The sequence below is a fragment of the Chelonia mydas genome, chromosome 4, assembly GCF_015237465.2.
Source record: "Chelonia mydas isolate rCheMyd1 chromosome 4, rCheMyd1.pri.v2, whole genome shotgun sequence".
In the NCBI taxonomy this organism is placed as follows: domain Eukaryota; kingdom Metazoa; phylum Chordata; order Testudines; family Cheloniidae; genus Chelonia; species Chelonia mydas.
The window spans coordinates 21,232,574-21,245,716 of record NC_057852.1 but is presented as its reverse complement, the minus strand read 5'-3'; the positions used below and the strand labels follow the sequence as shown (position 1 = coordinate 21,245,716).

The following is a 13,143-nucleotide window of genomic DNA, read 5'->3' as shown; positions in this document are numbered from 1 at the left end:
AATCGACCTGTGTTATGTTGACTTAGAGTCACCACAATAATTACTGCAGTAGTTTGTCCATGCTGCCCTCCTTCTGTCATTGGTGCATGTCCTCACCAGGAGTGCTTCCACCAACTTAAGAGGGGCAGTATAAAGGGTTGAGAGCCCATGCTCTCAGCTCTGCGCAGTTCCCCTCTGGGAGCCCAGGCAGCTGCCCCCCGGCAGGGAACCTTGGTGCAGCCTTAGCAGGGAGCTGGAAGCCCAGGCAGCAGCCCAGCTGGGGACCAGGAGCCCTGGTGACAGCTGGGCTCTAGCTGGAGCCCCTGCACCCTCCCCAGAGCAACAGCAGGAGCTGTGAGCAGTTTTCTTGTCAATTTCATGGCTCCATGTAGGGATCCTGTAGATAATAGCTTTCTGCTGTGTCCCTTTATCTAAGTCGCACTGCTGCTCTAATTCCCTGGGCTACTTCCCCATGGTCCAGGGCTGTCTTCACACTTACCTCAGAGCCTTGTCCTGATGGAGTCCCCACAACCAGCTCAGGGCTGCTCCTCACTCTCCCCAGTTTCTGGCAGTACTACCTCATCTGAGGTCCTGCAGTTCCCTCAGCCACACACCGTCCAAGCTCCTCCAGCTCTAGCAAGGAACTAGAACTTAAACCCTGCGGCTCTTCTTATACTGACCTGCTGGGCCCTGATTGGCTGTGTCCCACACAGCCACTCTAGGCAGCTTGGAATACCCTCTTCACTGCCCTTTTGTGTGGCAGGGCCACGAGGCCTCCAGCAGGGGGCCTCAGAGTTTCTGATATTCCCCGTCATAAAGACTATCTGTGCAATGTAGGCAATCATAATTTGGGGTGTATCATAAAACGCTGATTTTTTTTTAATGCAAATTCTATCAGTATGTATTTAATACTATTCAGTCTTATTTAATTCAGTAAAAACTTCCATTTTCCGTAAGAACCTCAACTTCAGTTTACCTGAAACAGCTGCAGAATTTTACTTGCTGCAGAATTCGGTGCTGTAATGTGGGCTTTATTGGTGCATGGGTTTCAGCCTTGCTTGTGGACAAGACAGAGCTAATCCTTGTAGTTCCAAAAATGGACGTTATTGTTTCAGATGGAGATTGAAAAGAGAGGAAGTTCCTAGTGGAATAATGCTGCATGTAGGGTGGATAGTTGTCCCTTAGGCTGTCATGGACAAAATTTGTTTCAGCTTTTGAAAAGGTTTTGGAAAACCCTGGAGCATGGGTCCAGCCTGGATTTTTGAGTTGGAGCCAGGCAGATGACAAAAAAGGCTGACTTAGCCAAGTTCTTCCCTCTTTAGGCTTAGCTACTTCTGTTTAAGTTGACATGTACGATGTAGCTGGAATACCAAAAAGAAGCTTGGTGAACATTGTAGTTCCGAACATTAACTGACCATGCCAACTGCCTCTAATTGTTCAAAAGATTTAATATATTAAAAAAAAACTTAGCAAAATTGCACCATTTTAACAAACATTACTTATTGGTTCTCCATCTATTAGGTTAACCATAGGGGAACCGCATAGTATCTGTGATGTCACAGTTAACTTAGAGCAAGTCAGACATTCTGACATGTGAGAAGGTAGTTTTGTAAATAGTCATCTTAGGTTGTAAGACTAGCTGTTTATGTAAATAGTATGTACCAATACTAGCTTAGATAAAATAAGGGCTATAAATGGTGCTTCAGGCAGGGTGGAATGATTTAAAACAAGAAGATGTAAATCACAGATTTGCATCAATAGTAAAGACTTGACTAGGTCACTGACTTAACTTTTTTTGTTTTCCTCCCCAAAACAGTTCTCATTAGTAGCAGGGCCAAAACCTACTTTGTTCAAGCAATGAGATGACTTAATTTAACACAGTACATCTATTTTTATAGATAAAGTGTTTTGTAGACACAGTTTATCAATATATCTAAACTTTATTGCTGTAGAATTAATTTGAGTATTGCTAGAAGAATCCTGTTAGAATCTATTTGTATTACATCAAAATAACACTAACATGACATACATGTCTGGGTGAACTAAATACTGTTTCCCATAACAACTCTCTAACCTTCTTGGTATCATCTTAAACCCTGACCACTCATCCTACTACTTGTGTCTACAGATCTACCTGTCACCACTTCTGCAATATTGTCTATGTATGCCTAGATGCTATTGCCTCAGTTTAATCTATGATGAATTCTCATCCATGTTTTGGTCCTTTTGGTTATTGCAGTGTATCCTTTCAAATGACCTCCCTAAGTCCAAACACTCAAAATTCCAGCATATGTAGAATGCTGCTGCCTGAAGCCTTCCATGGTTCAAAACATAACCACGTATTGCCCTATCATGAAGCAACTTTACTACCTCAGCAGTCAACTTACAATCCATTTCAAATTCATTCTACACTTTTTTAATGCTTTCATGTTGTTCCATTGGCTGACGCCAGCTGACCTCCTGAACGTTATCTATTTTCCACCTAGTGGAAGTATAGTACTTCCTACTTGTAGTCTTGCCAGTGTTGGTGGAAGAGTCTTCTCCTCTGTTCTAAATAAGGATATATCAGACTGTAGCTCATGCCAATCTCCTTTCACATTTCAGTTGAAAACAACCTTTATTCTTGTCTGTCTCAAAAGAATACCAGCTAGATTAAATCTAGTCAATTTTTAAAAAGCTTCAGTTATTTTAGATACCCAAGTTGCCCTGCCATATATGGCTTTACAGATTTATCCCTCTCATAGCTTCCCTGTTGCTGTGCGAGACCCACACAAACATGGGAAACTACCTATGCAGTGGAAATTGGGAAGGTGCCTAGAGCACTGGGTGGGTACCTATAGGTGTAATTTATTTTATTCTGATTTATTTAGTTTTTTTAAACTGACTAGACACAATTGTTTCAAATGCACAAAGTAGAATATTTTAGTTACTGGTATATATTTCAAATTACTGTAATTGGGGGGGAAAAAAGTAGGTAAAAATTTCAGTCAGATTGACAAGTTTACTGTCCTATTAATTTTTCTGTCTCTATAGATCTGTGGCTCAGATTGCTTCCACTAGTGGCAAGATTATGATTCCATGTTCCAGCTATTTTGTCCTCATATTTAGAAATTAAGATATTAACATATTGAAAGTTTTCTTGCTATTCCTGGTATAAAGCATGTTGTGCCCTTTCCTATTTGTTGGATATTTGTACTGTATACACTAGAAATTAGGGATGTTTGCCAACTTGTTTCCGTATTCCATCAAGTTTTAAATTGCTCCAAGAATTAAGAGAGTAAACGTAGCTATCAGAGAGGTGCATTGTAATAGCAAGATTCAGCATAGAAGTGAAAATTGCTTTCAGTACCACTGAAATACACACTGGATAGCCTTATGACTGATGGCTACAGAAACAATTTTATATTTGTCTTCCTGTATGGTTACTCCCTTTTTAACTGTTACTTAAAAATACTACTACCTTATTTCTCTTAATTTTGAGGATCTTTGATTCCCAGTGATTGTAGACAGTAGTAGCCTAACCTTAACAATTCAACTGTCACATTGTTTGATGAATTCTGTGTACTCCTACAACATATAAAAAGAAAAATCAAAGGAAGGCATCAATACTGTTATACACAGGAGCATGCAGTTCCTATACAATATTTGGATGTTTAAGCAACTCTGCAGTAAAAAAGGGCAAACCACTGCAAAATGCTCTAAGGAAGTTTCCATTCCATTAAGTCATTTCTTCACAAATATTACACTCTGTACATCTAAATTCTTGATCTTTCAGAATGCTGTAAGTAGAAGAGAAAAATTACTAATATCCTAAATATCCTGTGCATGTTGTTACTGTGCTGCATACTGTGCATTACCTGACATGCAGCAAAAAACTGGATTAAATTCCACCCCCCTCCACCTCCCCGCAAGCCCAGACAAGCCCCAACTTCAAAGGGAACAGCATTTATGTATAAACCTGGATCATCTTGCTAGAGCTTATTAATGTGTTTTCTAAGTTAGCTCTGAGGTACAGTGGCAGCTGCTAATGAGGGACTTCACTCCAACAATAATATCCCTTCTCCTTTTTTTAAACAAAGTTGTGACAGATACCTTTCTTCTCCCCTTTCTCTGCAGCCCTGTAAGCCTGTGGGGGGAAAAGGTATATTAACTTGAGCTAAAATCTTAAGGGGCTTATTTACACACAGGTGCTGCAGCAGTGCCGCTGTAGGGCTTCAGTGAAGACGCTACCCCATTGGGAGTGGTTCTCCCATTGGCACAGATAATCAACTTCCCTGAGAGGCGGCTGATGGGAAAATTCTCCTGTCAACCTAGTGCAGTCTACACTGGGGTTTAGGTCGGTTTAACATTGTGGATTTTTCACGCCTCTGAGCAATGTAGTTATACCAACCTAATTTCCTAGTGTAGACCAGGTTTTAATGTTTCATAGCAGACATAACAAGAACTTTGATTTTTGGACAGAATTTTCAAAACATTTAAATGACTTGGGAGCCCAGCCCCACGTCCCTTCCGTAAATGGATCTTAGGAACCTAAGTCAGGTAGACGCTTCCGAAAATTTTAGCCCTCACCATTTCCCTTAACTGAGTTTTCATTCACAAATTGAAGTTGGCGCCTAATATTGCTGTTATATATTTTTTTTAAAAAGTCAATTGTTATCCTCATGTACATACTTGAGAATGACACAGAAGTTCAAAACACAGTCCTTCCCCCTACTCTAAACAAACATTTTTTCATGATCCTGGATGAGATGTATTGACATCACATCTAAAATTTCTTTAGTTGTAGAGAACTACATAAACAATATTGGACACCCTCTCTCCTTAGAAGGTTTCAGTGTAGGTCTGAATGAAAAGGCAGTCATTCTTGATGAAGCAGGAACAAAGTTTTGTACAGCATTTTCATTTTAATGCCTCAAAGATCAAGAAAAATAATTTGGTATGCTGAGGTTGCTAGATAAGAGCATTAAAAATTGCTTCTTTCCTTTTATTTTCCACTTCACAGCTTCTAGGTACAAACAAATTTCTAAAATACTTTCAAATTACAATTCTTTTTATTTATGAAAAATTGTTAAATACAGAATGTCTTTGATATTTTCATTACACTTAATTTTGACTAAACATACAAAACACATTTTCAGATTGAAATATCTTACTAGGTTTAAATAAAGTCAAATCAATTTTCCCTAGAGAAGAAATCCTACATTTTTTAAAGATACTATCTGCACAGGATTCTGACTTGTGGGTCTGGTGCTTCCTGTGTGATGGTATCTTGAAAGGAACAGAACTACGGGTAAGAACTCTGAAAGTGCACATTGGATATTAGACATGATGTACGTTTGGAGAAGACTATCAGAAGAAAATGTCTAATCTGTTTTTGTTTTATCATTGCAAATAGGAAGATGGCGATTCTACTTGACTTTGGACGTTTGGCCTGAGTTCTGATGGAGCTGGATTTTTCTTGTTTTTTTTATGGGAAGCGTTTGAATATTCATGGTGTGAAAGAAGAAAACATCCAATGGCTTCAGAATCTATGACCCCAGAATCAGCAAAACACTATCAGATAAAAGGGAAAAGGCAGCAGCAACAGCAGCAGCAGGATAGATCTCTGAACAGTGATGGCGAAGAAGTCTTCGTATTTGAAGCAAATGAAGCTTGGAAGGATTTTCATAGCTCTCTTCTTCACTTCTATGAAGCTGGGGAACTCTGTGATGTTACATTGAAGGTGACAGATAAAACGATTCGCTCTCTTTTCCCATTACCCACATCTGTTATGTTAATAGTTTGTGAAGCACTCTCTAAAATGTGCTGCAGTTTTAATCATCTCTTGCAAATTATTACAATCCCCTGATTTTGGGGTATTGTTAAAGGCTGCTTGTGATTCTGTGAACACTACTGGCAGCTCAGGAAGTTCAGGCTGTGGTGCTGAAAATTAAAAAAAATCTTTTTCCAAGAATCCTAATATTCCTAATTCTCTCCTAAAGAACAAAACAAGTGACTGGGGGGAGAAGTGGGAATTTACTATGCGGGTGTTAAGCAACATTATTTATTCACTAGCTTTTGTTGCATTGCATCCCTTATTCTTCATCTATACATTATCTATAGTGTAAGTTTTGTGATTAGGACCCCTTTTTATATAGCACCAAAACAGCATTAAGTACTTTAGATAAATATTAAGCATGGAAGATTAAAAGAGATGGTGGGGTAGTTTCACTCCCCAGATAAGAGGCAATGCCCTAGTGAGAAGCTCATCCCCTATGCCACCCTCAGGTGCTCAGTTTTCTATCAGAATGGTGTTCCTGGATCCTATTTGGGGACTCCACATTTTCCATAAGCCTCTGCCTAATGGATATCTGATAGATTTTGAAACTCTCTCCTCCTATCCACTTAACTGATGGAAGAGAGAAGGTATAATTCATCCCCATCCAGAGCCTACTATGAAGAGGTGCAGAGGAAAGACATTTCTGCTACTCTGTTCTACTCCCACACTCCATTTTGGGGGGAAAAAGGGATCTGAGGCAGTCCTCTTCTTAATTAATATATTCATTGTCTATTGCCACTACTGGTAGAAAAGCTAAGCACAGCAGCAGAACAAAGAGACACAATTCTTGACGGTACTTGTGTTGAGCTCTCCAAAGAGTTTACAGTCTAAGACATTCTCCTATCCTGAGGATGCTGCCATATGAACAAGTCATTGTTGGAAGGCAGGATATTGGCAGATACATACCAACCCTAACTCTCTCCCCATTTTTTATTCTGCTATCTGAACAGCTCCTTCTGGAATAATCTCATTGTTCATTTCCAGTTACCCATCCTCATGTCTCTCCGTCCTTTCCCCCTTTCTCTTTCTCTCTTCCCCACCCCCCTTAATCTGCATACTGTAAATGTTATTTTAAATGTCTTATGCTTACCTCAATATACATTTGTTATCCAATTTTTTTGATAGCTTACACATCTACAAAAATGTGATTTGAATTATATTTTATTGCAGTGGATTGAGTCAATTAAAAAAAATCCAAACAATTAGCCTGTATCATTTAAGTAGGAGTTTCTTTTTTATCACAAGCTAGCTCACTTTAACTGATCTGCAGTGAAGTCATAATCATGTTGAATATCGGTCTGTTATGAAAATGATTTTGATATCACAAATTGAGCAATCTAGCTTCACTGCAGATTCAAGAAGGACTAAGGCTGTGAGGAAGTCCTGTTGAAATGCAAATAATTAGCCAACTTTGCTAGAACAGGTATTTAAAACAATCATACTACAAGTAATTGAAGTCTGAAATACTGAATTTGGAAGCTTTTTTTGCCCCAAGATAAACTCCTTAAAAATATCATTTCTGTCAGAAAATTTTGTAGCTATTAAGGTTGCAATTTTGTATCTATTAAGGTCACTAACTGACCAAGGATTAAAGAAAAAACTCTTAAATTTGTTTATTTTATGCATTTGGTAGCACTTCCTGTATAATCTGTTTCCCTCTGAATGGTGAAGGGGCCTGGCTTTTTCAGGCTCTGTAAGACGGTGTTATAATTAAGACCTACAGCTGCAGTTACCCACCACTAGGCAGATGTGTGCTCAGAGATGGAGGGGAAAGAAAGGCTGGGCCATTATATTTAATGTTGTTTTCAGGCCTGCCCAAAAGACGAGCTGGAGGGAAGAAAAAAGCCTTTTTTCCTCCAAATTTAAGTTGCCAATGGCCCTTTAATGACATATAGTCTGAGAGAATTCTCACTTTAATCTTACAGTTCCACATATGTTTCTTCCATAATGAGATATTTCAAGAACATAGGTAGACTTTTTCCTTTAAGGAAAATGTCCTTCGATTTCTCTTTAGCAGAAGGCCTGGGACGACATTGGGCATAGGACCACTTATGATGTTTTTGAAGTTTGTGTTGTGCTGTGACTCACTGGTGCATGGTTCTTGCACTGATCATAAATGTATAACCCAGGAGTGACAGACTAAGTCAAAGAAATAAGGGAATAGAGGCTTTTATGTTTAGTACTATAGATTCTAACAAAATAAACAATTTCAATTGATGTGGCCATTCAGTAGAATCTGTAAATATGTAAATCCTGAATCATAAGATTATATAACTGACCTCTGTTCAAGTCAGTGCATAGTACTGAGAGAAATCAAATGTCAAATCTGCTAAAACAGTAACAATGCGTTATTTCAACTAATGAAATACTATACCAGCTGATCAAATATCACACTAGGCCATAGTTCAGAGGAGCAATTTCTTGACATCATAAATGGTCACTTCTGGAAATAGCTAGACACTCATTATAGCGATGGGAGGGATTCCCCCATTGTTGTAGTTAATCCATCACCCCAGTAGGTAATAGCTAGGTTGATGGACTTAGCACCATTGACTTAGCACTGTCTAAAGTGGGGGTTAGTTTGACATAGCTGTGGAGCTCCGGGTATGTCTACACTGTAGTTAGACACCCGTGGCTGGCCTGTGCTAGCTGACTTGCGTTCCCAGGGCTCAGGGTGTGGGGCTGTTTAAGTGCAGTGTAGATGTCCAGGCTCTAGGACCCTGCGAAGTGGGAGGATCCCAGAGTTTAGGCTGCAGCTGGAGCTAGAACGTCTACACCGCAATTAAACAGCCCTGTGGGCACTGGCCAGCCATGAGTGTCTAATTGCAGTGGAGACATACTCTTAAGGGGTTGATTTTTCACACCCCTGAAGACATAGCTATGCCGATGTAAGTTCCTGATGTAGACCAGCCCTAATACAAAATCCCAGAAGGTATCCTTATCCATGGTTTGAAATCAGTTCAGCACCAAGTAGCCCAACTGTCCAGGGTAAAAAATACCTATGCTGTCACTCCTCTGTTGTCTAAAAGAGTAAAACAGTTGGATGCTGTGTTTACTGCATTTATTTAACATTGTGTCAATCAACTTTCTATTTAATATGTTTAAAAAAATGTAACTCACTGTCTGTCTTCGTTATATGTACTTACCGTTAGAGGATTTTTTTAATCACTTGTCAAGGATTTTTCAGAGAAGGTCACAAAAATGATACGGATATGGAACAACTTCCACATGAGGAGAGATTAAAAAGACTGCAGTTGTTCAGTTTAGAAGAGATATGACTAAGGGAGGATATAATAGACGTCTATAAAACCATGAATGGTATGGAGAAAGTAAATAGGGAAATATTATTTGCCCCTTCAAATAATGCAAAACTAGAGATTACTTGATGAAATTAATAAGCAGCAAGTTTAAAATAAACATAAGGAAGGACTGCTTCACACAACGTACAGTCTACCTGTTGAACTTTTTGCCAGGGGATATTGTGAAGGCCAAAAGTATAACTGGGTTAAAAAAAGAATTAAATAAATTCATGGAGGTTAGGTCCATCAGTGGCTATTAGCCAAGATGGTCAGAGAAGCAACAGATAGTTCCAGGTGTCCCTAAACTTCCAGCTGCCAGAAGCTGAGACTGCATGTCAGGGTCACTAAGTAGATTGCCCTGATCTGTTCATTACCTCTGAAGCATCTGGCACTAGTCAATGTCAGAAGACAGGATACTGGGTTAGATGGACCATTGATCTGACCCAGTATGGCCATCCGTATGTTCACTTCTGGCTTAACTCTGCTTTTTTTTTTTTTTTTTTTTTTTGCCTTTTTTTTTGTATAATAGATTTCCTCTTTCCTTCCCCTCAAATGCTGTCTTTTCTTCTCTAACCAAAATCTCTCTAATATCATTTCTAACAACACTTCATTCTCTCCTGACCATCCTCACACCTTCACACACTTGCACATCCATGCACACGTAGAGCTTGGAAACTTACTGAACACCTAATAGAGGACTAAACCTACGAGCCAAAAGCTGCTAAGAAAAAGTGGGGAGAAAGAAAGAGAGAAACACTCAGGAGCTTGGGGGCAGCAGGGTTAAGAGAAGGGTTCTGAAAATCTAAAGGTAATAGGTTTCTGTAGAAATTGCTCTAAAAACATAGAGAATGGAATTCTTTCTCTAGGCTTTTTGAACCATCCTATAGAATTTTATGGAATGGATATAAATCTGTATTCTATAGGATTTTTCTAAAAAGTAAAAACATAATTAAAATTTGAGAATTTCTGTAAGGATGCCGTACAAAGAACTTGCTTGCAGACTTCATGTTTCATACCAGCCTCTAGTTATTGGCTGTGATAAATTTGAAGCCCCTCTCCCAACACTCCACCTACTAGCTGGAGGGAAAAAAAGCATTCACTGTTTTCCCTCTAACACCAGAATTCATACCTGTTTTCAGGCGTGGGATGCCAGCTGCTCTTCACCCAGCTTAGTAGGAATTGTGATGGTGGGGTAGATGTCATCAGTACTGGGGAAGGGAAGGAAGAGGACTAAAAAACTTCTGTAAACAACTAATTGATGGGATTTGTCCACTGCTGGTTTTGATGGTTTGCCAGAGCCTTCTGATGACCATAGGATGTGCAAGACTTCATAAAGTTTCATTGTTCTAGATGTACATTCACTGCTTTGTTACTTCTAAAGTGGCTCTTGTTATAGGATCAAAATAGTACATATTGGATGTGTGTATTTGTGTCTGCATCAGAGGTTGTACTTGCTGACTAGACAGGTGTAAATGCTGAGATAGCCAGACTAACTGGTAGTGAAACTCAGTTCCCTTAAAATTTATCTGTGTTGAGGATATCCACTAAGACTGTATAGATTGATAATGCTGTAAAACTCTGTAGTTGAGGGCTTTTCCTATCCCTTCCTATAAAATCTGGTGCTTAGGATGTACTATTAAAAAATAGTGAAGATGGAGTGGATAAAGATAAAGCAGTAGACAGTAGAATCTCAGACTTACGAACACCTCGGGAATGGATGTAGTTCATAACTCTGAAGAAAACTTTATGGTTCTTTCAAAAGTTTACAGCTGAACATTGACTTAATACAGGTTTCAAACAGCACTATGCAGAAAAAATATGCTGCTTTCTCTCTTTTTTTAGTAGTTTACGCTTATCACAGTACTATACTGTATTTACTTTTTTGGGGGGGTCTCTGCTGCTGCCTAATTACATACTTTTGGTTCCAAATGAGGTGTGTAGTTGACTGGTCCTTTTTTAACCCTGGTGTTCATAGTTCTGAGGTTCTACTGTATATCCCTGTTCTATTCATCTGCTAAGCCTTTTCAAACATTGAGGCAAAACTTTCCTCATGACACCTCCGGGCAGCTCCATATTTGAGTTTATAGGTGATGCTAGAAACAACCCGTTTCCTCAGCACATGTAGAAATTTTTTTTTGCGGGGAGGGGTAGGGAGGGGTTGTAGCCAGTAGTATTTACAGCTACTCCTAGCTTGACATGAATCTTTAACTGTGGCCGTCCTAATTTTCTTCAGCCCTGTTGTAGATTAATTAAAAAATAATAAATATTCCTCCACGATTGTAATACAGAAAACGTGTCTCAAGATGAACACAGACCTCACTGATCAGTCATGGCATTATCCAAAACCTCGTTAATAGATAGCAGGTTAAAGCAAACAAGAGTATTTCTTCACACAACGCACAGTCAGCCTGTGGAACTCTTTGCCATAGGATGTTGTGAAGGCCAAGACTATAACAGGGTTCAAATAAGAACTAGATAAGTTCACAGAGGATAGGTCCATCAATGGTTATTAACCAGGATGGGCAGGAATGGTGCCCCAGCCTCTGTTTGCCAGACGCAAAGAATGGGCAACGGGATGGATCACTTGATGATCACCAGTTCTGTTTGTTCCCTCTGCGGCACCTGGCATTGCCAACTGATAGGATACTAGGCTAGATGGACCTTTGATCTGACTCAGTATGGCCACTCTTATGTAATCTCGTCCACCTTATATTTCTTGCTAGTAAACCTTTTTGGTTACATTAGATCTGGGTGGGCAAACTTTTTGGCCCTAGGGCCACATTGGGTACAGAAATTGTATGGAGGGCCAGGTAGGGAAGGCTGGGGGAGACTATGCCTCCCCAAACAGCAAGGCGTGGCCTGGCCCCTGCCCCCAATCCAGCCCCCCAGAACTCCCACCCCCATCCAAACCCCCTGTTCCCCACCCCTGACTGCCCTCTGGGACTCCTGCATCCTATCCAATCTCCCCTGCTCCCCTCCCCCTGACGGCCCCGCTGGGGCCCCCCTGCCCCCTATCCAACCCTCCCTGCTCTCCCCGCTCCACGTTACCTGTGGGGTGGGGGAAAGGGGGGCTCAGTCCTTTCCCTGTGTGTTTCCGCTGCTCATTTGGTGGCTGCTCTCCCTGGCAGTCGGGCGGGGCTCACTCCCTGTCTGGGCTTGCCTGCTGGGGACAGGGGCCAAGTATGCTGGAGGTGGAGAGGAGCCCTGGTTTGCTCTGCCCCTGCTCCTGGCAGCAGGGCCCAGACCCCTTGACACCCCCCCACCCCGAACTTCCCCTGACCATGTCGCCCTGGAGCACCAGGTCTGGCCGCGCTATAGCCGTGCCGCCCGGCCAGAGCTGCTGCCCAGGAGCTGGGGGAACTGAGACTGTGAAAGAGGCAGGGAGGGAGGGGAGCAGAAGGGGAGGGGCCAGGGGCTAGCCTCCGGACGTGGCCTGCGAGCCGTAATTTGCGCCACTCTGCATTAGACGGTTGAAGCTGGTAGACTATTAAAAGGCTAGCTAATTGAGCAGAAGGGACAAAAACATTTAGTGTTTGAATTGAATAGATAGAACTAGGCGAGTATGATTCACATTTTTACATTGGTCTTTGTGGAATAACTTATAAATTAAAGACTCGGTTAAAGTTGATAGTCAAATTTAAGATCTGTTTGGAAGTTGTATAGTAACTATATTATCTCTCTCTCTCTCTCTCTCTATCTAAGTGATTGCAATTCAGTTCCTCTAACATTACCTTGAAGTGTAGACTAATTCAAACTCATAACTTTAAACAAAATAATTCAGTGTCCCAAATATTTTTACTTTATGAAAATATTAAACCTTATTTTCCTTTTTAAAAATATGGTCTTCAGTTTTGTAGCTGCGTATAGAGGGTTATGAAGCAAAGGTTACCCAAAGTGAATGACCCCCCCCCCCCCCAATCATCAGGTTTTTTTTCATGCATAAATTTATTTTATAAAAAAAGGCAACACAAATATCTGAAACAGTCAGACTTCATTTTAAATGAACATGCTAATGGCCCTAGTCCTGCAGTTAGATCTGCATGGATG

The 13,143-nt window shown here is 40.5% G+C and overlaps 1 protein-coding gene across 8 annotated transcripts in view; it reads left to right on the top strand.

Annotated features, from left to right (window-relative positions):
* KLHL8 (kelch like family member 8) overlaps positions 1-13,143 on the top strand; it is a 35,839-nt gene that overhangs the window by 4,870 nt on the left and 17,826 nt on the right. For all 8 annotated transcript variants that reach the window (XM_043545108.1, XM_043545105.1, XM_043545106.1 and 5 more), the window contains exon 2: positions 5,375-5,701. In XM_043545108.1, the coding sequence (XP_043401043.1) occupies positions 5,495-5,701 (207 nt within the window). In that variant the 5' untranslated portion in view covers positions 5,375-5,494. The remainder of the gene's footprint in view (positions 1-5,374; positions 5,702-13,143) is intronic.